General features: G+C 32.8%; 4 protein-coding genes across 10 annotated transcripts; 2 read left to right on the top strand and 2 right to left on the bottom strand.

The window, feature by feature from the left end:
- Positions 1 to 152: 152 nt before the first annotated feature.
- On the top strand, positions 153 to 3,089 carry LOC111406341 (galactinol synthase 1-like). The gene is made up of 4 exons (XM_023035735.1): positions 153 to 570; positions 1,317 to 1,637; positions 2,168 to 2,302; positions 2,706 to 3,089. The coding sequence occupies exons 1-4, from the start codon at positions 238 to 240 to the stop codon at positions 2,925 to 2,927; spliced, it is 1,011 nt and encodes a 336-aa protein (XP_022891503.1). The 5' UTR covers positions 153 to 237; the 3' UTR covers positions 2,928 to 3,089.
- LOC111406340 (type 2 DNA topoisomerase 6 subunit B-like) lies at positions 2,837 to 9,925 on the bottom strand. The gene is made up of 13 exons (XM_023035734.1): positions 9,858 to 9,925; positions 9,639 to 9,747; positions 9,069 to 9,152; positions 7,940 to 7,966; positions 7,497 to 7,605; positions 7,323 to 7,398; positions 7,178 to 7,198; positions 6,336 to 6,532; positions 5,546 to 5,699; positions 4,710 to 4,903; positions 4,439 to 4,568; positions 3,518 to 3,819; positions 2,837 to 2,919 (listed from the first exon to the last, which is right to left on the bottom strand). Exons 1-12 carry the CDS (start codon positions 9,891 to 9,893, stop codon positions 3,523 to 3,525), a joined length of 1,434 nt encoding a protein of 477 aa, XP_022891502.1. The 5' UTR covers positions 9,894 to 9,925; the 3' UTR covers positions 2,837 to 2,919; positions 3,518 to 3,522.
- Positions 9,926 to 14,697: 4,772 nt separating this feature from the next.
- Positions 14,698 to 17,427, bottom strand: LOC111406342 (probable inactive poly [ADP-ribose] polymerase SRO2). Of its 2 annotated transcripts, none has more exons than XM_023035737.1 (3): positions 16,777 to 17,419; positions 15,384 to 15,738; positions 14,698 to 14,909 (listed from the first exon to the last, which is right to left on the bottom strand). In XM_023035737.1, the coding sequence occupies exons 1-3, from the start codon at positions 17,268 to 17,270 to the stop codon at positions 14,808 to 14,810; spliced, it is 951 nt and encodes a 316-aa protein (XP_022891505.1). In that variant the 5' UTR covers positions 17,271 to 17,419; the 3' UTR covers positions 14,698 to 14,807. The 2 variants fall into 2 exon arrangements, with proteins under 2 accessions (XP_022891505.1, XP_022891504.1); XM_023035736.1 differs by lacking the exon at positions 14,698 to 14,909 and adding an exon at positions 14,926 to 15,319 and having other exon boundaries at positions 16,777 to 17,427.
- A 2,566-nt stretch (positions 17,428 to 19,993) lies between these two features.
- On the top strand, positions 19,994 to 24,380 carry LOC111406338. Of its 6 annotated transcripts, none has more exons than XM_023035733.1 (6): positions 19,994 to 20,210; positions 21,559 to 21,681; positions 21,761 to 21,915; positions 22,883 to 23,005; positions 23,306 to 23,449; positions 23,746 to 24,380. In XM_023035733.1, the coding sequence occupies exons 2-6, from the start codon at positions 21,672 to 21,674 to the stop codon at positions 24,154 to 24,156; spliced, it is 843 nt and encodes a 280-aa protein (XP_022891501.1). In that variant the 5' UTR covers positions 19,994 to 20,210; positions 21,559 to 21,671; the 3' UTR covers positions 24,157 to 24,380. The 6 variants fall into 6 exon arrangements, with proteins under 6 accessions (XP_022891501.1, XP_022891496.1, XP_022891497.1 ...); XM_023035728.1 differs by having other exon boundaries at positions 19,994 to 20,228; positions 21,757 to 21,915; XM_023035729.1 differs by having other exon boundaries at positions 19,995 to 20,194; positions 21,757 to 21,915.
- Positions 24,381 to 25,168: the final 788 nt, after the last annotated feature.

The raw sequence follows: 25,168 nt of genomic DNA, 5'->3' as shown, positions 1-25,168 counted from the left end.
TGAATGGCAAGGTAAAGGAACAAAAATTGTTCATTCATTACCTCCATACATGATCCATGACTTTACACAAAATACATACAAAAGAAAAATAAAAATCCAAAAATATTTTATTTGAATTTCATTTCACATGCATGAATGTCAATCTCATCGGAGGCCTATATAAAGAGGGCCAAAGCTTCCAACCAAAGCACAAGAACAACCACCTTGTGAATCTTGCACATTCTAAGATCAAAGGAAATGGCCCCAGAAATAGCTAAAGATGCCTTCACCAGCAGTGGTAAAGTATCAAAGAATCCAGTTGACTCAAGTCGGGCTTATGTGACGTTCTTAGCTGGAACTGGTGATTACTATAAGGGCGTGGTTGGTTTAGTTAAAGGGTTGAGAAAGGTGAGGAGTGCATACCCTCTTGTAGTGGCAATTTTACCTGATGTACCTGAAGAACATCGTGAGATCTTAAGGTTGCAAGGTTGTACTGTTCGAGAGATCGACCCTATATATCCACCTAATAACCAGATTCAATTTGCAATGGCCTATTACATCATCAATTATTCCAAGCTTCGTATATGGAATGTAAGTATAGATTATACACAGTAACGTTATTGATGATAGTAGTACTAGGCTTTTTATTTATGCATGCATGTTCAAGCATCTTATTCTTCTTTTACTAGTCTAGATCACAACTTAACATTCTATTTTCCTAGAATAGTGAGGAGATCTTGTCCAATATGAAATATTGAACAAAACTTCTTTTGCTTCTTTAATTCCATCGTAGAATGCATGTTACAAAACATTAATTTTTATATTTTAAGACACGGATTCCTTAGTTATACCATTTAAGTTGTTCATGCCTACATGCAAATGTTCATGGAAAGCAATAACTAAGGTGAGGGCACAGTGCCCCATTTGAAATAAATAAGACCATTTAGTGCGCGCGCGCGTCTGTGTAACACGAGTTCAGTTTCATTTTTTGCAACTCCATTTGGTCCAATACTAGATCTAAAAGAAGACTTAAAGCATGACAACTACAAGAAACCAAGCTTTGGTCTACCTCCCATGTTCTACCAAGATCATTGTCACCTTTATAAAATGAGGCCTCTTTCAGTCATATCAAGGTCTCAATCATCACCTAAGTCATCCTTCCTTAATTTATTCTCAATCGTCACCACATCCACTTGTTGCCTGTATATTCTCGTTTCTTATCTATTCATTTTAGCATAACCCACTTCCATCTTAACATACTCATTTCTGATGTATCATCTTATTGACAACTACAGTAATCAGCTAACCTTCTTCCTTTTTTCTCATTAATAATGCAGTTCGAGGAGTACAACAAGATGGTATACCTCGATGCAGACATCCAAGTTTATGACAACATAGACCATCTCTTGGACACACCAAACGGCTACTTCTATGCTGTAATGGATTGCTTCTGCGAGAAGACATGGAGTCACTCCCCACAGTACTCCATTGGGTATTGCCAACAGTGCCCAAATAAGGTTACATGGCCTGCTGAAATGGGTTCGCCTCCTCCACTGTATTTCAATGCTGGGATGTTTGTGTTTGAGCCAAACAGACACACTTATGAAAATCTTCTTCAAACTCTTCCTGTTACTCCACCAACACCATTTGCAGAGCAGGTGAGCTCTGCTTGTGTGTGCGTGTGTGTGTTTTATATAATATCAGAAGCTTTAATCTAATTTGGGATTTCCCAGAACCTTAGAAAAGCAATTATGCTGAAAGTATTCTGCTAGCTACTTTGATGATTCCCCAGTGGCCAATATCGAGTATATAAGCAGTTAGATGTTAGGAGGCTAGGAGCTATATTAGGGTTTTAGTTCAGATCGCTTCCATATCATCTCGAGTCCTCAATAAGTAAATTTATGTATGCACCTCTTCTTTTATGCATGTTTGGTATGCATAGTACGCAGTACCAAACAATACAACTACAGCTAAAATTTTGAACTTCGTTTTCTTGAATACTACAGCCTGATATGAACCTTACACCTCACCAAACAAACCACCAGGTTCAAGTGCCACGTGGCTAACATTCTTATGCGGCCCAATTTCTATATAGAATTTGGTTGAAGAACTAATGAAACCGTTCAAGCAGGTCGTGTAATAAGATTTTTTAAACTGAGATTCTAATTGTTTTACTTGTAAATGACAGGACTTCTTGAACATGTTCTTCCAACAAACCTACAAACCCATTCCACTGGTTTATAACCTGGTTCTTGCTATGCTATGGCGCCATCCCGAAAATGTTGAACTCGATAAAGTTAAAGTTGTTCACTACTGTGCTGCTGTAAGTAATTAATATCTAGAAACTTTTCTATTTGAGAATTATAGATATGAGTGCGTATTTGTAACACTAAACTTAATTTATTTTTAGCCAAGATTAAAAGAAGGTCAAATTTAGGTTTTAAGTAAATTCTTATTTCAAACTTGCTTCGAAACTGTTAATTTTTTCTTATTAGTAAAAAATTACATATTTTCAACACTAGACATGATACTTTCAAAAACTATTACTTAATTCTAAAATCCTACTAATTCACTAATTTTTCAAAGCTTACTCAACCACACACTTAATATTGTTCAATACATGCAGAATCGTAACTGCACAGTCCACCTTTCTCGACAAGCCTTGGGGGGTTTATTAATACCTGTATAAAACTATATTTCACTAACATGGTTTAATTTCCTAACAGGGATCAAAGCCATGGAGGTACACAGGCAACGAAACCAACATGGAGAGAGAAGACATCAAGATGCTAGTCAATAAATGGTGGGACATTTATAATGATGAATCTCTTGATTTTAATGCTGAAGAATCTGAAGTTTCGGAGGAAAATACCTTCTCAATACCATCAATCATGGCTGCAGGGCTTGAGCTTGCAGGATCTTACATTCCTGCTCCTCCTGCTGCATGAAAGAAGAGCTTATCTTCATAATTGTGTACGACTAAAAAATATGCATATATAGTTTGTTGCTGTATGATTTTGATCTAATCATATACATCTAGCAGCAAATCAAGAAATGTATAAGTTTTCCTTCTTTCCTTACTACTATAAAATATCTATTATTATCTGAAATGATAAAAGGACTCTTTGTTACAGATTAAACTTTGCTTTGAATCAGTCCTCCAACCTATCCTCATACCCACCGAACCCTATGAAATGTCTAACTGAACAAATATAAATGCTTGCTAACTGAACACTTCAAAATACGTAATTGGCTTAGTGCATGTCAATTGCATCAGATACTGCAACTGAAAAATAATCAATCTTAAATTGACCCTTCTAGAGCACCACATCAAGATAGGATTAAACAATCAAAGGCTTAAGCACCAGAGAATAATAAGAACATCAGTATGCTAAAACTGAATTTTCACAGTCCTACGTAATAAGCATAAAAGCACAATCCAATCCAATGCAATAGATTTTTGAAATTATGTAGCCCTCCAAAACATGAGAATATTAGAACCAACAGGGTCAAATAATGCATGACTAAGAACACTTACAGAACTCAAGAACCAAAATCTTCCTCGCATTCTTCATATTCCTCGTCTAGGGGATCTAGTTCCTGGATTACTTCATCATCAAAAAGAAAAGATGCAGCTTCTCTGGTTCTTTGAGGCTTTCTGTCATTCAACCCTATGGCAGAAATTATCTTCTCTTTGATGCAATCCTCGACGGCATTTCTTGTGATTTCTTGAAACTGCAGTCCAAGAAGAGAAATGCACTCTCCTTTGAAACTCAAGTCATTGGAAGATGAGATCAGACCAGCAATTGTTTTGGCAAGATCGGGTGCATAATTGCAAATCTGAGGAATGAAAACAGATGTCAAAACCTAAGGGACAAATTTATAGGAAAGAGATAGAATATTCTTTCCATTTTTCTTTCGACTTTTGAGGGTGAATTGGCCAGAAGTGTTAATTCCATCATGGTTTTAAATTTTCTAATAGTTCATTTGAAAGAAATTAACAAGCATCAATCATTCCAGGGCCAAACCATAGAATTTACTAGTATCGGAAGGCTAAAAGAACCCTGGTTTCAGATGATATAACTCGTCATGCCAGGAGAAAATTTGTTAGTTGCTAGTAATCATTGCAAACCCCAGCAATTACAGTGACTCTGTCTTATCATTGAAGAAGCTGTCATCCATGAAACCAGAGATAAAGACATAATATTTGAAGTAACATGGATGGCATTTATTAAAATATTTTAGATTTTCTTTAGGCATTACTTACAATGTGTTTTTGGGAAATCGCAAATATGATTGCACCATAGACATTTTATCTACATATTTATATAAATAACCTAGAAAGAGATGCTCAAAAACTGACCAATACGAAATCTCCTTTGAGAACACTCCCAAAAGATTTTCTAGCATGATCCTAAATATTTTAGTATCTTTAAGCAGCTAGACTACTTCATTCTACCTTAAGTGCACGTTCACTGAGTAGAAATCCTCCATTCTTTTCCTTCAGTTCATTCAATGCAAGCTTGACAGCTTTTCTAGTAAGACTTCGATCAACTTGGCTGCTTTCTTTGCTAGGCAGTATCAAGACTGTGGCAGCAAGTTAAGGAACAGATGCAAGTAAACGTATATGCATTATAGACACTACAAGTAAAAGCTTATCACAGTAATTAGATATCTCAAGAAACTAAGAGATCGTGACAGATTGTATGCATTATAATTGAATAGGATATTGTTTGTGGTAACTGTGGAGGACAATGTCAATGTGAGCACATGGTGGCAAGTTCTGCCATTCTACTAATGTGCACCCATCTTGATCTTGAATGCTTCTTAAAGTTAATCCATAATCTTGCCATTTGATGCTCGTTAACGCATCCAGAGATGATTGCGGAATTGAACAAGGACAGTAGTCCTTGAAATACAGTACCTAGACACAGAAATTTAAGATCAATCAAGAAGTACAGATACGCATGCAAATAAATTACTTTTATTATCCTTGGTAAGAAGTATGAACCATTAGTAGCAAACAAACCAGGAAAACAAGAATATAAGATATTAATATCAATGTAGTAAAGTTCAAATATTTTAGGAATAATGCTCCACAGTTATAATTCAAGCACCGTATATATAGTTCATCATATTTACTGGTACACCATCATATCTTTTTCCTCACAGGGATGGGAGAAAATAAGGTTTCTTAACAAGTTCTTGACAAGGAACTATAGCAATTTACTTATTTTAGTTTCTCTTATTCATTTTCAAATTGATCATATTGACCAGGTCCTCGCAACCTTATAGTGAAACTAACACTATTAGGTACCAATGATTCAAAAGCATACATGCAATTGCAAAGAGAAGAGGCGTGAAGTAGCTCAGTGCAGTAATGATTTCAGCTTTGATTTAAGTTATAGACCGAGCATACAAAACTATCAAGTAGATTCCTTGATCAGACTTCAGGAAACTTTGCAGAAGACATTTGGTAGTGAAAACTCTGGCATGGAATAGACGAAATATATAATTTGTATTTTCTTAAATACGAAAGATTAGCGCTCTGTTATCAAGAACGAACCTCTGTTTTCTTATCATAGGCCCTGAAGCAGGAGGATTGGGCTGTCTCTGGTATTTTGCTAACAATAATCACGACTTCCATCACTTGTCCATTACTTCGTTGGTTTCCAGTGCTACGTGCTACTCCACTGCCAACTTTTAGATACTCCCTGGAGCTACTCACCAAATAGAATCCCAATTAGATAACAGACAATATCAAAGATGATATGATAAAATCTAGAACTTTAAACCAGCACGTGAAACTTTTAATGACTAATAGCCTTAATAATGCAGGATTGTATTGTCTATGCAACGACAAAGTATAAATGAGTAACTTTTGCTGTAATTATGTTTTATTTTGTTTTTTTTTTCCCGGTAATCTACACCAATGTAATTCTTCACTAAACTTGCACATTAAATGTCCTGAATAATAAGATAACATATAAGAACGGATTACACTGTATGACAAGTAGAACGGAGCCAACCATTACAGCTCCTACATGAGGTGAGGTTAAATAATGTTCCGAATGAAGAGCTGGTTGGACTACTTCCAGTCATGGAAATAGTATTGAAACAATGACAGACAATGCAGTGAATGAATAATGGCTCTACAGGAGCTATCAAATGGAGATGGAGAAAGAATAATTCTTATATGGCACATAAAGAACAACTTTTTCTTAGACATGTCAATTTCTGAAGCACTTACAGTGTCCTACAGATTATATATATATCAACATGAAATAGGTGCAATGCAAAGATACACCAATCTAATAAATTACAAAAGAAAGTGGAATCCACAAGTTAGAACTCACCCAGTTGAGAAGCAACAGTGGCAAACATCATTCAGTCTATTACCATGCTTAGAAACATATTCTTCAAAGCCTGACTTCAGGTGGTCAATATTCGGTGCAGATGAAGGTAAAGAACTGGATGCAAGTTGTAGTATATGACTTTCACACTGTGACCCTAAATTGCCACCAGAATCAACCAATAATTCAATTGCAATCTTCTGGAGAGAATAGAAAATGATCAACTTGTCAGCAGCAATGAACTTGGCAATGGTCTCGAAACAGTGCAATCTAATAATTTGCAACTCAAGCATCATTACGATCATATACATTATACAGTGCCAAAAGAAGGGACTTTAGTCATAGCTGAAAAACCTATTTTGCGAAGAAAGAAAAGACAGATGAACCTTATTCTTCGATAAAATTGAATAATTCTCGATAGTGCAGCCTAGACACACTAATAATATATGAATCACAGGCTTGTGTATAAGAAATCCATATATTTCAACCTGTTATCGTTATTTAACGAGATATGATGCTCTTTCATTGAAGTGCTTAAAATGGGAAAATAACTGATTTTAATGTTAGTGAACAAAACATGAACAAATTTGTATATATGATTTATATAGAAAACTAATTTAAATTATTTGACATGCCTACCATAGTATATGATGCATGACGTGAGTACATCAAAGTGTTTAAAAGATATCATGCTATACAGAATCAGTCTATCAGGTAAATATAAGTAAACTGAAACACTTAAAGAGCAATTTTGAGAAAAAGAAATCACTGGTAAGAACAATTTTCAAAGCAGGAACTGGGGGAAGAATTAACATCGAGAATCTGAAAAGGTCATAGGAACTTACAGGAGCTTTCAGCATGAGCATCTGCAGAAACGATCATGAAAAGGAATTAAAAGTCAACGACGAAATGCCCTGATTATCCACTAGCGACCAGATATAGAACGCGAGAACTGTCAGTTGAACAATAAAAATGAACGAAGAATTCAACCTTACGGAGAAAAAAGGTTATATCTCTCAGTAAATCATTAATATTTTCAGACGTCGATAATGATACTTCAGTTCCGCTGCAAAAGAAAGTAAAAAAGCAAAACAAAACAGTTAGACCAATGGCAGCAGAAGAGTCTTCAATAGCAGTGAGAAAAATTTGGAAGGAATAGTATGCCTGAATTGTGCGCCATTCTTTGTTGCTGAATGTAGTTTTGTCATCCTGCTTGAGGAATCAGTTTCCTTCAGGTTAACTTTGAAGTGATGTATCTCTTTATCAGATATGCCTTCAGTAAGAAAACATGAATAATTGATGAAAATGGAGGATGAAACCATGAGATCTACTCCTCGTTCCTAGGTTCCTTCTTATTTAAATAGAAAAGCACTTTGAATTTTTGAAATACACATCTTTTATTTTGTGTGTGCGCGTATATAACTGATGTTTAGTGTAAGCTAAGCATTGGTGCTTAGGAATATTCCCACTGTCATTCCAGTAAAACATAGTTAGCTTATATGCTGACAAAACTAACAAAAATGATCAAACTAACCAAATGTTCAGCTTGCAGAATGGATATACGGGTTTAAAAAAACAAAAAAAACCCACCCTAGAAGAGAACTTACTGGTGGTAGCAACACAAATAACTCCACCTGCAATGTCAAAGGTACCAATTGTCAGAAAACCAATGGATCATAAGAGCAGTGTTGTCTTTAAATTTTATTGAAACGCTCAACCACGGTAAAGAATGTACTATCAACTAGAAGTAAAATTGCTGATAAACCAGTTGCATTAATAGAGAACAGGAAATTGGACTCAAAGATCGAATATGGACTTCACTCCTCCTTTCTTTTGATCGCTTCTATCAAACTCATAAAAATGCTAATCAAGACCGTGGATAACCATCCAGAACCTATACCACCCAACCCCACCATGGCATGGCACCACAGAGAAAAAGAAAAGAAAAAGGCTGAAAAACAAAAGTGGATAACAAGTGAAAAGACCACCGCCGCCACCACCACCACCACCACCAGAGACAGCAGAGAGATGTAGAGGGTGTTTGACACCCATTAAAAAGGAGAAATGAATTTTGGAATAGTAGATTGATGGAGAATGTGTAAATAAAAAGTTTTTTTATTTATATGTAATACTATTTTAATGAAGAATGTGTGATTAAAAAGAAGAGAGAGAAAAATGCATTTTGAGAAAAATGGGAATCAAACGGGGCTGTAGTAAGATCATATTTCCTGATGCAAGAATCACATCAAATCAAATAATATTTTAAAATAAAAGGATCTAAATGTATGGAGAACAGGAGATCATATTGTATGCTGGTGATTTGTGAACATAACCTAGTAATGCTCAGATATCTTTAAGTGCATAAAACTGTTTAAAGATGCCGACAAGTAAATTTGGGTATGCAATGGAAAAATAGGAATTTGTGATCTAATAACACCAAAGAAAGGTCCACAGAGTATAATATTTATCCCAAAGAATTAGTATGACAGAAGTCAATCGTTCCAGCAGTACATGAAAAACTGGGATACCTTTGCTACAGTAACTACTACAGAATTGAAACCATTTTTTCTTTGTGGGTTTAAGATATCAGCTCCCCTACCCTAGATATTGTGTTGTAATCAAGTAAAAATTCTTATTTTCTGAGCTACACAAAATTATAATACATCGATTACAATTTTCATGCTGAGATATTGGCATGTAATTTATGTCGTGAACATGGAAAATAGCTTTACTTACCCCATTTATCAGCCACAATGGGATCATTGGCGAATTTCAATCCTAGAAATTCCTCAAATGTGCTTCCAACACCCGTATCAGAAACTGTAAAGGAGAAAACCAACGAAAAGTTCATTGAGCATTGTCAAATTCCATCTCTCTTGACTTTTGAACAAGTCATATTTTCAAATTCAAACAAATCACTCATTTTTTTCCCTTTTAGTCTGGCAAATTATAAATGGAAGGCGTCAACATACACAGTCTGTTCATTTGGTCATTTAAAATTACACCCATCTCTAGTTGAAATAAAAATTTGCCGATAAAGAATGTGGATTCCAGAAATAGCAGAAAAATACAAGCAATTCAGAATCAAGGACTAAAAAACAAGAACAAACAGCAGCAGACATTTTTTAGGCGCTCAGCACAATTTTACTGAAGAAAAAAATCCATATACTCAGAGCAAACTAAATCAACAGATAACATGATAGATATACAGAATATATTCGACAACGTGATATATTAACAAACTATTTCACCATACAGCATAATTCATGATATTCATACACCGATACACTCTCTATGTGAGTGTACCTGAGATCCAAAGAAGAGGCGGAGTGGACTGAGGAGAAGATTTCAGAGAAATCGATAATCTGCAAAAATCGTCAGAAATGCGGCATCTTCTAATTGCACAAGTAATCAACTACAACAAAAAGTTACAAGATCACAAAATTGCAAAAATAAAAGAAAAAACGAAATTAATTAGGTTTTGAGAAGCTCAAATAGAGTAAAAATTTAGAGCTTGGGACTCACGTAATTACAGAGATTTTGCACTGTATTAACTTCCATTGATTTTGTTTGACGAGTAAAGAGTGCGCGTTCCCGCGCATATTGCACTTGGAATCCAACCTTATATGAATCGGATCGTCTTTTAATTGCCGATATACCCTTGTACTTTTAATTACATCAACTTTAAGTTTTTAAAATTATTATTTATTCAAAAAACATACTTTTATAATTAATTCTACTTTTAAATAAATTCTCTTATCAATTCCGTATGATATTTTTCATGCTCATTTCATTTGAGGGATTCATAATACGTGTAGCAGTGAATTAAAAATGAGTAGAAAAAAACTATATTCTATTACAAATTTATTTTTATTGTTGTGTAATCATGTTTGGTATTGATAAAAATCAAATTTTAATAAATTTTGATAACAATGACGTAATGTGTAGTTAAAAAATCATAAACTCCATAAAATATGTGATTAAAATTAATTATTGACTTTGATTTATATTTAAAACTATGTTCGAGCTTTTCCGATTCTCATTATCGGATTGGTTACTCAGTCTATATTGCCGTATGCTTTGGCTAGGCTTTGATAGATCAAGACTAAGGCTCTTTTTAGTTCACCACGTACTTGGAAAACCCAAATTTTGATGTATAATTTAGCTTTCTAAATTTCTAACAAACATAACGTATCTGTTTGGTTTTACTAAAAATCAAATTTTTTTATTAAATTTTGATAAATTTAGGGCCTGTTTGTTCTCCTTTAATTTCAAAAAGTGTATTAAGGAATAACGATTGATATTGAAATGCGTGGTTAAAAAAGAAGAAAAGTATTTTAATTATGTGTAATATTATTTTAATGAAGAATGTATTGTTGAAAATAAGTACCGTGGAAAAAATAATGTCGTAGAATGGTTGACAAACAAAGGCTTAATGAAATTTATGATTTCACAGTTGATAAAAGTTGTGGATCCATGAAATGTATAATTTTAATTTACATTTTTAATCAACTCTTTTAACTAAATCAATCTGAAGATAAATCATAAAGTAATGTTATTTAGCACCAATGATACTAAGCACTAATATAATGGCGTACAAATATCATTAGTTGATAAATCATCTCGAAAGTATAAAAATAAGTCAAAATATAGATGTCCTATCATTTGCATGGATTTAAACCATGTTATAGCACCGTTGTATTACATGACGTTATTCTATTTTAAAAGCCACTAAATTGGTTTGTAACCCTGCTTGGCGTACAAGGACACAGGTCCCTGCAGGGTACACACACGATGGGCCCGTCACAAATTTTTTTATTACATGTGGGGCTCGCTGTTACAGTGAGGTATCTGGCAAGCCAATGTGAATTAGTTTTCTGTACGTTGGGCTTAATTCTTGTATTAATCTTCTAGTTCTTACTTTCGCCATGGACTCTTTATTCGAAAAGGGTTGTAATTATGGCTCGACCAATAGAGATATGAGTGTGTTTAATAGTGAGAGTACGAGAAGTGGGGGCGTGACCCATAGGGAGCAAAATTTTTTTAGGGTTTCGGTGGACTTTTTAGTATGTAGAGTAATTTAGAGGTGGGCTCCTCAACCCTTCTCATGGAGTAGTTATGCATCCTCCAGTCTTCAAAAACTAAGGGGGTGTTCTCTTTGTGTTTCAGTTTTGTGTTTTGAGTTTTGAATTCATTTTGAATTTTGTGTTTTGAGTGTTTGTTTTGAAATTGTTGAAAATGTGTTCTTTTTGTTAGTTTCTCAAAACAAAAAACAAAATTTTTTTTTTTTAAATTTTGAGAATCACCACAACATCACCTCAAAACACCAAAAAAAATCTTTTTTTTGAAATTTTGAGAATCACCACACTATCTCCTTAAAAAAAAAAAATTTTTATTTTTAATTTTTTTTTAAATTTTGAGAATCACCACACCACCTCCTCAAAAAAAAAAAAAAAAAAAAAAAAAAAAAAAAAAAAGTGTTTCCCGCATTTTCAATTTTTTCAAGTTTTACATTGAAAACGCCCAAAACGACAAAAAAGTCGTTTTGTGTTTTCTTCACAAATTTTTTTTCGTTTTCGAAAACGAATTTTCGAAAACGGGAAAGAAAACGCGTTTTCACCGTTTTGAAAAATCGAAAACAGAAAACAACCCAAAAACGGTAAAGAGAACAGGGCCTAAGGTTTTGAATCCCCAGTTATCCTAATATGTTATCTACAAAATATAAATTGTTAATTTAAACGTTAGACGTATATGCAACTTTAAGTTGAATTAACTATAAATGTCAAGTACGAAAACAGAAAACAACCCAAAAACGGTAAAGAGAACAGGGCCTAAGGTTTTGAATCCCCAGTTATCCTAATATGTTATCTACAAAATATAAATTGTTAATTTAAACGTTAGACGTATATGCAACTTTAAGTTGAATTAACTATAAATGTCAAGTAATTTGATGATTTTGTCCTCTGGTCGTGAGTCATGTGGAGGAAAGTTTCGATAGAACAATTGTATATACCAACGTGATACGATTGCCCACGTAAACGATGACACATATTACCATATGTACTATTTAATTATTTTCTATTTCTCTATTATAAATTCTGAAACAACCCAAACAAAAGATGACGTGTGCATTTATGTCAAGCCTACATTATCTTACTTTTTACCCGGTTTGTGGTCCAATTGCCCCCACTCCCCGCCCGTAATTAAGACAAAATTTTAGCCCCCTTTTGAGCCCCCATATTTCGAGAATAAGGGTATGCTCATGTCCCTTTAATTTCAAAAATTGTAATACAAAGTAGTGATTGATGTTAAAATATATGATTAAAAATGAACGAAATTTTTTTATTTGTGTGTAATATTATTTTAATGAAAAATGTATGACTAAAAATAAGTACAATACAAAAAAAAATAATACGGTAGAATAGTTAACAAATAAAGGTTAAATTCTGTAAAAAAAATATTTTGTTGCAAAATACGTGATTAAATGAGAATTTTTTTTGAGTTTATATATAATATTATTTTATTGAGAGAATGTACAGTTTAAAACAAGTTTGGAAAAAATATCTAAAAAATGAGGCTCATTCAAATGCTAACATAAAAATAAAATGCACCTTTTAAACAAAATTAAAATTCTCAATATCTATTTAATCAATGTGGCATGGTGTGTAATCTCAACCAAAGAAAGAGGCTACGATGCATCATAGCTTCAAGGATTTTGTCATTTGTACTCGAAACTTTACACTCCAGGTTATCTGCTCCTTACATGGGGATCGGGTCCCACTCTCAATAAATGCGTAGGACCCCACCCATGTGAGTGGTGGGTAACTCAGAGTGTAAAGCTCCGGGTACTTGTAGTAAAATCCTAGCTTCAATTCTAGCGAGAAGAGGTGGCATGATGGGCTTGGTGGTGGAGATTGAGAAATTGTGGGTGTGACTATACGAGATGCAATGTCATGGAGGAAAAGTTAGAGATCTAAGGGTGAGTTTAGTTTGCATTTCTGTTTTCCATTTTAAGTTTTGAATTTATTTTCTATTTTCTGTTTTAAGGAATTTTTTAAATATTGCAGAAAATCCGTTTGGTTTGTTATTTTGAAAAACCGTTTTGCAAAACAACAAAAGAAATATATAAAAAGCGTTTAGTTCAAAAATTTTAAAAATAGTTGTTTGACTTTTTTTTTCCAATTAATTTGATTATTTAGTAAAACATATCAATTTTATCCTAATATGTGATAAAAAAATATAAATTTTAAAGTTGGTAAAAAAATGAATCAACGTAAAATTGAGAGATAGTAGAGGAGAGAAGAATTCTCTATTAAGATTCTTGGAGGAGTTTGGGACGAGAGAGGAGTACTTGTATTTTGATACGTAATTTTATTAATTATTTTAATTTGAGAATTTTTAAATTCATTTTCCTTGTTTTTTTCTTTTTCTTTTTTTTTTTAAACGTAAAAAAAAAAAAAGTCATTTTGAATTTTGTGTTGTAATATTTTCCTATTTTCGAAAACTCATTTTTGAAAATAACATATTAAACACATTTTGAGTGTTTTAAAAAACTGAAAATAACCTCAAATTGACAAATTAAACGTACTCTAAGGTTTGGAGTTGGATTTAAGTCTTTGATGTTCTGTCAGGATTTTTCAATTCCAAGTAGAGTTTATTTGAAAACAATGGCGACCTGATTGAATTTGATTTTAGTGCTGAACCCGAAACTCAACTCAACTATATTAATTCTCATATAAAACAAAACAAAACAAAACAAAATCGATTACGTTTTGTTGAAATACCAATACCAAATGGTTTGGGTCAAGGCAATTGATTCGACCGGTTGGCCAATTTAAATGCCAACCCCTACTCAAAAGCCAAGCCATGATTACGAAAAACACTTGCTCTATTTTTTTGTAGTAAAGAATTGGAATATTGGTTATAAAATATAAAATAAAACTATCATTTTTGAGAAAATCTTGTTCTTATATAAATTGAAAATCAATCTTTTTGCCATCACAACATAAGATTTTAGTCTCATTTGAATTTCATTCAATGGGTTACTAGCTAATATTGGTCGAGTGACAAAAATGTAACCAACCCCATTTTTATGAAGAGTTATTAAGTGTGCATTTAGCGTTGCAAATACTTTATTATTGATTATAGTTTTTATATTTAAATCTTATAGAATTTTACTTTACCATGCTTGTAACTCATATAAAATTATCAATATTAAAAAAAGAATGTTATTAATGATCAGAGACTGTAGCAGTCATTCTACGGCTCAAATAACAATTTAATACCTCAAATAATAAATTGTCACATAGGATGATTGTTGTATTCTACGGCTCTAATTACTCATTGAAATTAAATGAATAAGAGAGGAAAAGGTAACAAATTTATCTTCTTTAATTCTATCTATTTTGTAAATTAAACATACATTTGTGGTTTCACCATAACAAAAGACAACAACTGAACACACACCAATCCAAGTTAGACTTTGTGTTTCCACATTTTAATAACTGATATTAACAACTTGTCTCCAATTAATTGCCTTAGTCTTCGTATTAGCTGCGATCGATTAATCTTGTTTTCCTGTCCACCAACCACAAAAATAAACTTTCATTCACAATTATAATAAAATGAAAAGATTAAAATCACATTTGGTGTGCTATTCTAGGCAAGACTCAATTCGATCTTCTTCTACCATTCGCTCTTTACTCAAAACATACGTTGCATTTGACATCCTACTTTGCACTTAACGTGAATCGACCTACTTCAGTGGTGAACCAATAAAATCTGCACTTTTCTGAAAGGCCGACTCCATGCAACAAAACTTACAGTCGACCACAAGCCATGCCGACCTACCCACAAACACCATTTAAGTCTGTTTGATAGAATTTCTGCTTCTGTTTCAACTTTTTGTAGAAGAGCTTTCGAAATCTAGCTTCTTCAAAAAGCATTTTTAGGATGTTGAAGATTGTGCTAAACTTGGGCATTTCAACCTACGATTACACTGCATATAAACGTATATAAATGCAAATTCGAGAGTTAAGAAAAGACACTTACCCGAAAATCCTTGTAATATCTGGAAATCAACTTCATTCTGGAAGGATCTAGAAAGTTGGAAAGAACATTCAAGAGCATAGGAAACTTCATGCTTGGTGACTTGGGTTTCACACAATAATAATTCTTGGGGGTCCTAAAACTGATAATATAATTGGGGAAAATATGAGAATTCATGTAAGCCCTCCATATTATGTATTTTTTGGGTGCCAATGGATTGTCAATTCCTGAGTCAAAATTTTCCGAACTCGGTTCAAACTGTCCTGAACCGGCAGAAACCACTTCCGGTTTACCCAATATTACGCGACACAGCAACATATGCCTTAACCCATTGTCGTCCTCTTCCGCCAACATTGCACTGCAAAAATAAAATTCATAGTATTATTTTCGATAAATTTAAAACTCGACGATACATTTTTTCTCAATCACGTCAACTTATCTATAACATAAATGCACAAAGTGAATAAAATCGAACCATTAATCAAGCGAATTGCACTTGACCTCACAAAATTATCCCCATTTTTTAGCGAGTGGAGCCTTACACAATGAGTTGGTTCAACTAATGCCTAATTTTTGAATTTCCCCCCAAAAAATTATGAAAATAAAGCTAGGTCAATTCGATTCTTATAAAAGTCAAGAGCTTGATCGGCCATTGAAGCTGGCATCGTCTCTAAACAACTGAATCAATTTTTATGCCATTCTTCACTACTGTTAAGTTTAGTTAAATCATATCTCAAGTTAAAATCTTATAAAAGTAGAAGAAATGTGTTACCCGTTCGAAAAGTCAACTATAGCATCATAAGAAGGACCTCCTTCTCGAGATACACAAAAAAGTACGGTACATAGGAGGTTGGTTGAAGAAATCTCACAAAGAACTAGAGAACTTAGGAGCTAAAATAAAAAAGAGAGGGAACAACTTAATAAAGAAATTCAAGAATTGAAGAATAGATCCTTCTTTGCACGCATAAGAGCTTTTTCCTTTATGTGTAGTGCCATATTTTTCAAAATAGATATATGTGTTATGTTACAAGTCTAAGCTTCGGATTATTGAAAAGTTAAGATCAAAAGTTGTAGACACCGTAAAATGTACGATTGAAAAATGAATTTTCAAAAATAGAGACCAAATAGAAGCCAATTCATTTTAGTAAAATTAAAGTCCCGTTTGGTACACATTAACGTAAAAATGAAAATGAAAAATATAGTCGTTACGAGACCTACACCAGAGATAGAAAGTCAAATATGATGACTTGATATGATTGATAACGGTCATATTTTTCATTTTAATGGGCAAATAATGAGAAACAAATGGGGCTAAATTGCTATTGCAAGTAAAATTTTAATGCAAGAAATTTGATATTTTTTTTAGTAAATTAAAAGCTGAAATTATTATCTTTACCCATCAATAGCAGCGTTGGTTGGAGACAAGTGGATGCCAATACCATGTGATACACCATTTTGAGGCTCTTTGCATCTACTAAATCCATAACCAATTATTTCACACAATTCGTCTCTAGAACCACCGTACCATGCATACTTCACATTGGCGTCTCCGCCGCATTTCTCCGCTACTGCAGCCGAGAAAATACGGAACGCCTCCATCCGCACCATCCCGGTTCGACTCGAATACAAGTTCTTATGTATAGCAACAACATCACTCTCCTTCCCAAGCAATCTCATTCCCATTAAAAAGCTATCCTTGATTACAATGTGCTCATTTTTCTCCTCGTCCAATCTGATCATCCCATTTCCTGTGAAAAACTCGAATTTCTCGACGTCGGGATTCGAAGATTCGCATTCCGAATCAGCTGCTGCTGCTGCTACAATCTCTTGATGATGATCATCCACTGTGATTGAAACCTGATCTTGATCAAAATCTGTATGATGATCCATGATCACGGGCACGGAAAATGGAATTCAGAAAGCTAATATATATATTTATATAGCCCATGAAACTTGAAAGAAGGGTTTTTTCTTAAAACTTAGGCTTTAAGAAAAGATTTTATAGATAAGAAGAAAAAAGTAATCTTCCAGAATAGCCAAGAATGGGAATATGAATATTTTATATCGAAAGTTGCCACCTTTGCAAGATTTGTTCTTGACAACTTCAAAGCTTTAAAGGGACCAATAAAAGTCAATAATACCAACTTTCACTTTGACGACATTGTTTTCTGCATGTGTGGGTGCTCAACAGTTACGTATACGTGTCGCCCATCTACAGATAGACAAACAACCGACCTAGGGTAGGGATGGTTTGTAAAGCTTTCGACCAAAGTTTTAGCGAACTGAAATAAAAATTGATAAAATATATAATTCTGATTTTGATAATAGTTTTGAATCTCATTAACTTTCTATTTGGTAAAAATTTTAAATTTAGCATAAATCAAAGTTAACAATTAAGTTTGATCACATATTTTAGAGGACACATAAATTTTCAACTACATAATTTTATTAGTTTTTATTAAAATTTACTAAAAATTTGATTTTAATTTTTACCAAAAAGGATTAAGTACTTATTTGGTAGGGATTTTGATAATTGATTTTTTGACTGTTAGAAATAAGGTGAGTCCTATCTATGAAAGAAGAATTCAAAAATGACTATTGAAATAGTGAAATAAGGGTCAAAAATTTAATTTTAATTGGTTTAAAAGGACTACCAAATAAGCTCTAAATGTATGGTTTGAAATTTGATCGGTGGAGAAAATTAATTAAAATTTTATCAAAATTGCGTGAGCATTATTTAAACATTTAAAAGACATGCATGGTTCGCTTATGGTCCACGTCAGTGCAAAGACCTTGACCTACACGACAAGTTAGTTGTGAGGCTTTTGGCGACAATTCAGACACGATTTGCGCTGTGAAGAATTTGATTTAAAGTTGTTTTTGGCTGCAAAACAAAGTCAAAGTTGTCTAACTAATTAAAAAGAATATACATGTGCAAAGCAGAAGCCTCTTTAGGAAAACCATTTTAATTTTTTTTATTAATTAATTGATTTCTGTTAACTCTTTACACGATATAACATGTGAAAATCAATTTTTTTATTATCATTATTTTTTAGAATATTCAAAAGTTCACATGCATGTTTCCTATCCAACTCGACATCAATGGAAATGACGTGCCTTAAAAATTCCTATATTTTCCAATTCTTATCACATTTGAATTTTGGACATTTAATTAATTTAAAGAGACTAAAATCCAGTATTAGAAGTCAACGATTTTGTGATGTTTCAATGAATTAGGTCGGTCAATGATTTTTAAGTGATTCGAGAGATTTTCATTCCAATTCAAATGTCAAAATGCTATCGAGTAACACATTCTCCCGTCTTATTTGTATGCGTTCAAGATAGAACAACGAGGAAGACTTGCTAGATTTCATTTGTGTGTGTACACACAATTATAGACATTTTACTCAAATACCACCTATTCAATGAAAGAATCATAGTAGCATATACCCATTTACATTAAAATTTTGAATTAAAGCTATTACTCATATATTAGCAAAAGCACCAAAAGTGCCTCATTTATTTATTTATTTATTTTTTTAAATTTTAACTTATATTCATACTTCTCACATTGAAAATTTTCCTTTTCAGGTCACATCTCATGAAAGCTTAATTTGTACAAATTTCATCAAAATAATGATATTTTAATTTAACCAAACAAACCAACTCACACCAAAATCCAACAAATACGTCTTGTCTATGTAAAAGTTTCACCATCTTCTGAAAATGAGAAATCAAAAGCCTTCTGTTTACTCTCTTGACGACCCCATTTAATTAATTTTGTAAAAATATATATATATATTTTTTATTTAGAAGAACTTTTAGAGAAAATTGATTTAATATGAGTTTCTCTAAAATTTCTTCCGGAAGAGAATTATTTTATAATTTAGTTTTAATATACTAATTAAAGTAATTTCCTCAAAAAAATCTTCTACAAAAAGTAGAAACACCAGCCGAATATGCCCATAGTTTAAGACCATTTTTCCATTTAAACTTTTGGCTCGTCATGTCTTGCATTGTGTATCAAAATATCGTATTCTTTTTTTATTTATTTACTAAGATTGTCACCAGCAAACTTCCACCCTCTGATGTCGTTAATCTCCTCAAATTAAGTTTCATTTTAACATCGACTCGAACAACCTAAAGCCATTCTTTGGTGTCGAAAATCGCGCTCATGATCGTACTTCCCTTGTGTTATTGACAATTTTTTAATCAAATTTTAATTTTTTTACTTAACCCCTCTTTCGTAAAGATTAAAATCAATTTTTTTACTTTAATTACATTCAATGATTAAATTTAATTATATAATTTATGAGATCCACAATTTTTTAATTATATATTTAATCAATTTTTATTGAAATTTATTAAAATTTTGATTTTAATTCACACAGAACTGTAACTTAATAAATTTAGATAATGTATTAGGACCTGTTTGAACCCCATTTTAATGTAAAATACATTTTGAAATAATAAATTGATGGAAAATATATGATTAAAAATAAAAAAAAATTTATTTTTTTATTAAAAAATATGTGACTAAAAAAAAAGTGGAAGAAATGTATTTTAAAAATAACGAGACATTACAATCAATATTTTATGAGACAATTGAGGTCGGAAAAGCAGTACTGCTGTGATACTTTTTCTACCTTCACGTGAAAGCCACGTGCCTCCCTGTTCTTGAGATTGAAGTGGACAGAGGAGAAATTCTACAGAAACAAGGCAGAGAAAAATCCACCTTCAAAGTTAATAAGCAAGCTTTATGAGCTAAAATTACTGGGTTTTCTTCACCAAAACCCCGAGTGTTATTCCTTGAGGTAAGCAGAACTACATGTATGTATGATTCATAAGGTAAAATAGATACACATTTAAGTGTTTTTAATTGATTTTTTTTTAAAGATTAATGCCTTAATTACATGAAGAAATTAACTTGATTTTCTGTTTGGATAATGATTGAGGGACTTATCTTGATTTAGTATATTTATTAGGGTGATGCTTTCTGTTAAGATTGTGAAATTAGTTTTAGGATGAAGATGGTGGAGTTCATAGGTTTTTCTGTAAGTCTACCCTCTGTCGGACATTTTTTCTTTGTTACTTGGGTATTTTGAGATAAATAAATCTTTCTCCCATTATCTTCAGACTTAAGGGAGAAGGGGGAAATTCGATATTTGAGTGATGGTGAGTGATGTAGGGAGATAGAATCTCTTTTTCGAAAAGCTATATTTGATAAGGTTGAGGCGCAATCAAGTCCTCTATTGCAAAGAATCAAGCACGGGAATCCACTCCAAGCAATATTCGTTTAGGACCACTTCATATCTAGCCCCTGTTTGGGCCCTTTTTTTTGGAGAAAATGTATTCTGGTGATTTATTTTTTTAGAATTTGTGGTTAAAAAATAAGTTAAATTTTTTGGTTTACTCGTAAAATTATTCATAAGAGAATGTGTAGTTGAAAATGAAATTTGAAAAAATGAGTTTTGGGAAAGATGGGGCTCAAATAAGGGCTTTAGTGATGCTCCGCACCAGCGAGAGTTTGTTCAAAATGTTCTCTGCCAAGGGAGTTAATGATTCTTATTGTTCGAGTGCTAGCTAGAAACATGTTGGTTACAGCTTGGGGGTTTGTCATCCAAATTATGAGTATTCATAGGGAAGTACACTCACCACAACAAAGTCTTTCCCCATGGATTTGGTGACCTTAAGTAGGTCTCTTACCCCTCTTTCCTTTTGGGTATATTTTGGTCGTTTGTTCTTCTACCGAGAGCAGTACTGTGGAAATATGAAAACAAATGACTGTAATTCATGTGTGCTTTGCTCATTTTCTGATTAGTTTTGCTCTCGGATATAGGGATTAGGATTTAATCAATAACAATCTTGTCCTCATTTTCAACAGTTTAGATTGTCTGACCACCTTCCATAGACACGTATTTATAACATCGGTGACTCAGAAAAGTTGAAATGATTGATATCACCTTACTATGGCGATTCATGTAAAGGACTAACTCATTGCCATATCAAGTAAGTTTTGAAAAACAAACACATAAAATAAGGATCATAAACACTGTATGAACAATGTTAGTTTGGTAAAATGTTGTTGAATATGACAGAATTCAATTTATTGTCTCATTGCATTAGCCATATTCAGATCCTGAAGGAAGAAATAAAATTACCAATTATAATCAAGCAGGTTTGGATGGGTGACATGCAACCAAGCAATGATACTTCAAAGAAGGGATATCCTAATCATACTGGTTTTGCGATACCTACCTTTTTCTCACAATTCCCAGAGAAAGTTCAGAAATGCCTCAAGGTAAGTCATCACTTTCAGTTGATTAGTGGAGATTAAATTGTGTTGCATATAAGATCTGTTTATCTTTATTTCCAGATAGACTTTGACCAATTGTTGAGAAATGATAATATGACAAGCCCAGAAATTGACCAGAGAAATAACAAAGAATCATCGGCCGTGGAGTTGAGTCTTGAAAAGCAAATGTATTCTTGGAAAGAGAATCCAATTTGGGAGGACCATCCTCCTGATATAAATGTAAGAAGAATATATGTATGAAATCGATTGTCCATTTTATGTTGAAGCTAGAGGGAATTCATTATCGCCTTCTTGGTTTTTTAACTCAATTAAGTGCTTGTTTGTTATTGCTTTAAGTGCTTATAAGCAATGGGTCATATGAAATGTGTGGATATTAGGTGGGTAGTAAATTGTTTGTTCTACGAAATGTGTAGATAAAAGTATGTTTAACCAACTTATAAAAAGGCTAAGCAGTGTTAAATCTCTTAAATTTTTCTCATTCTTATTTGTCTTCAGGTATTTTTTTATGCACCTATAGTTCTGGTTCCTTATCATGTTGAGATGAACTATTGGGAATTAGGGAGCTGTATAGGATTTATTATATCATCCTAACAATGAGAGAGGGTACAAAAAATAGGGTAGTGCGATTTTTTTCATAAATTTATTTTCATCATCATAGTAAATTACTGCTGCCTCTAAGAACACGTATTACATTGAGGCAATCATCTATAAATCTCATGTGCTCTTATGTGTCTATTGTCCTTATGTAATTTTTTTATTGCTCTCGGTGGTATAGAATTATGATTTTTAGTTCTTAATAGATGTTTCTCTAGTTTCCTACACCATATAAAAGAATACGAGGGGACCATTTTCCTCGAAGATAAAGATAGGTTAGGGAAAGAAACACCTTGCAATCTTTTTCTTCAATATGGTGAAAAATCTGCCTCGACAAATAGTAGTACCTCTCACCTAAGAAGGAATCACTATAAATTGTGTTCTTTGCTCTTGCTCGTTTTCTGATTTCTTTTTCGTCTATTATTGATTTGGTTTTAGGTATTAAGATTTAAACAAAACAATTTCTTTGATGCTGCTGTTTGTGGTGTGTGCTCACGTTCGTTTAGATCACCTACTACGCTAATCTGTCATTATCACTAAGAATATCTTTCAAAAAGTGCATGAAGTTAATTCTGCTATGAATTTTTTACAGGTTACGGTGCCTAAAGGCTCTCTTTGCAACCTTAATTTGAAAGTTGATGTTGGGTTGCCTCCCGATGCTGTCTACAACATTGTAACAGACCCCGATAATAAGAGAGTATTCAAAAATATTAAGGTAATTTACACAAATAAGATCATGTCTGGCTAAGCTTAAAAAGGTGAAAACTACTTTCTTTGAATTTAGAGAAGTCGAGATTTGAACGGAAAACATCTTTTTAAAATGTTATAAGCCTTCACAAACATGCTCTTACCTTTCCTTATGTCGAAACTCAATTTAAATTAGCTAAGAGTATGGGAACAAAGAACGAGAGAAGTTTTGTATAATTTCTCGACTCTCATTTTCACAAATTTCCTTTATCACCTAGTATCACAGGTATTTACATTTTAAATATGACATTATCAATTTATCTATCAGGAAGTAAAATCAAGAAAGGTCTTAGTTGACGAGGGATCGAGGCAGCTGGTAGAAGTGGAACAAGCAGCAATTTGGAGATTCCTTTGGTTGTCTGGGACCATTTCAATTCATGTTTTGGTGGATCAAAACCGAGACGATTATTCAGTAAGTATAAAACCTTGTATTGTTGAATTGAATATGTGTTCATTTTGTTGGACACATATTAAAGCATGTTTGGGTAGTTATTAAATTAAAGTTTAAGTGATTATAAGTTAGATTACTACGGAATGTGTGGATAATAAGTGGAGAGTAGTTATAGGTTTTACTATATGTGTGGATGAAAATTATGTTCGACCAACTTTAGATTATAATTCAATCACTTCCAAAACATTCACTTATTATGTGGAAGAATATGGGGTCGATTTAAGATTTCTCATCTGTCTTTCCATCATCTTTATCAGATGAAGTTTAAGCAAATTAAATCCGGATTTATGCAAAGATTCGAAGGTTGCTGGAAAATGGAGCCCTTTTTTGTCGATGAAGAATTATGCCATCCATTTAAACCTCCATCTTTGACGGATTATATTACATGCACGAAAGGCAAAGGAAGAATCGCATCGAGATTGAGCTTGGAGCAACTCATACAACCGGCTATCCTCCCTCCACCGCCGATTTCATGGTATCTCCGAGGGATTATGACAAAGACAACCGAGATGTTAATTACCGACTTGCTAGCTGAAGCTGCCAGAATCAGACAGGATTCCTGCACTTCTGAGGAAAAATCTATTGAACACGAACAAGGTGATCCATGTGATATCAAGAAACGATGGGCCATGCGACGTAAAAATGCTAGGCTTTCTCGTACTAGCTAGCTTGTCGTTGAGTTCGAAATCTTGTTAAGCCATCAGTTTTTGATTATTTCTATTCAATCATATGATTGTATCTATATTATCCAATAACATTTTTTTCTTCAATAACGGGGGAACTCGTAGCCGCTACCCTTCTTGTGTGCACTAGTGAAGATATTGTCAAAGTTGGTGAAGATGACATGTTTTACATTGGTGAAGATAGTGTCAAAGTTGAAACTTGTTTGTCACCCTCTAGTTTACACCAGAACTAGAACGATATCATATCTATTTAATTGTCATATTTTTAGTGCAAAGGATAATTTTAGGGGTGGTCCTTAAAATGACAACTTATTTATTAATTAATTTATTTTATATTCAACATGTTATCTTCATTAAAAGTTTGATAAATACACAAGCTTAAAATCTATTCTACCACTTCTTCTAAAAATTTTATTTTAAACACGAATTTTATCATTTATATTGTCGAGAAATGGTCTACTAAATATTGATGTTCAACATAAGTTAAATAACGATAACATATCATATCAATTAATAGATATATCATTTAATTTATGAAAACTATAAGTTAGTGGTTCACCAATTAATTGATGTGTAAGAACATCTACTAGAGATTCTTTAAAGGTGAAATACTTTTTATATTAAAGAATCAACCCTTAAAATTATGAATAATGCAATTTAATCCCACTAAGATTATAACATTAGTCAACGTGGCACTAATGTGACAGTAAATGATATGTATAATTAAATGAGTCATTTAATTCTACATTTCATTTAGTATATCACATAACACCACATAGATTGGAGTCATAACTGTAGTGGGAGTAAATAGTATTATTATAAAATTATACTCCAAGAGATTCTTTAAATTAATATTTTAAAATAGAAAATGAGTTTGATTATTCAAATTTAAAGAGTCAAATTCATTCTCTATAATTAAATGCATTCAAAATATTTCAATTTTCAATGATCCATGAATTAACCCAATCGGATTCTATTATTTAATATTATTTATCAC

Source organism: Olea europaea, chromosome 12 (genome assembly GCF_002742605.1).
Source record: "Olea europaea var. sylvestris chromosome 12, O_europaea_v1, whole genome shotgun sequence".
NCBI classification, from domain to species: Eukaryota; Viridiplantae; Streptophyta; class Magnoliopsida; order Lamiales; family Oleaceae; genus Olea; species Olea europaea.
The sequence above is the reverse complement of the archived record's forward strand: the minus strand, read 5'-3'. Positions and strand labels throughout refer to the sequence as shown.

Bases quoted from the DNA above. Each gene is read 5' to 3' on its own strand.
- LOC111406340 (XM_023035734.1), bottom strand. From the start codon at position 9,893: ATGGAAGTTAATACAGTGCAAAATCTCTGTAATTAC. The intron at 5,700-6,335 runs GTGAGTTCTAAC...TTTGGTGAGTAG, and splicing joins CACTGTTGCTTCTCAACTGG to CTCCAGGGAGTATCTAAAAG. The intron at 3,820-4,438 runs GTAGAATGAAGT...TTCATTCCTCAG, and splicing joins TCAGTGAACGTGCACTTAAG to ATTTGCAATTATGCACCCGA.
- LOC111406341 (XM_023035735.1), top strand. From the start codon at position 238: ATGGCCCCAGAAATAGCTAAAGATGCCTTCACCAGCAGTGGTAAAGTA. The intron at 571-1,316 runs GTAAGTATAGAT...TTAATAATGCAG, and splicing joins CCAAGCTTCGTATATGGAAT to TTCGAGGAGTACAACAAGAT. The intron at 1,638-2,167 runs GTGAGCTCTGCT...TGTAAATGACAG, and splicing joins CAACACCATTTGCAGAGCAG to GACTTCTTGAACATGTTCTT.
- LOC111406342 (XM_023035736.1), bottom strand. From the start codon at position 17,270: ATGGATCATCATACAGATTTTGATCAAGATCAGGTTTCAATCACAGTG. The intron at 15,739-16,776 runs GTAAAGATAATA...TTATTTTTGCAG, and splicing joins ACCAACGCTGCTATTGATGG to TGCAATGTTGGCGGAAGAGG. The intron at 15,320-15,383 runs GTAAGTGTCTTT...GTGTAATCGTAG, and splicing joins GATATTACAAGGATTTTCGG to GTTGAAATGCCCAAGTTTAG.
- LOC111406338 (XM_023035728.1), top strand. The intron at 23,006-23,305 runs GTAATTTACACA...TTTATCTATCAG, and splicing joins GAGTATTCAAAAATATTAAG to GAAGTAAAATCAAGAAAGGT. The intron at 23,450-23,745 runs GTAAGTATAAAA...CATCTTTATCAG, and splicing joins AAAACCGAGACGATTATTCA to ATGAAGTTTAAGCAAATTAA.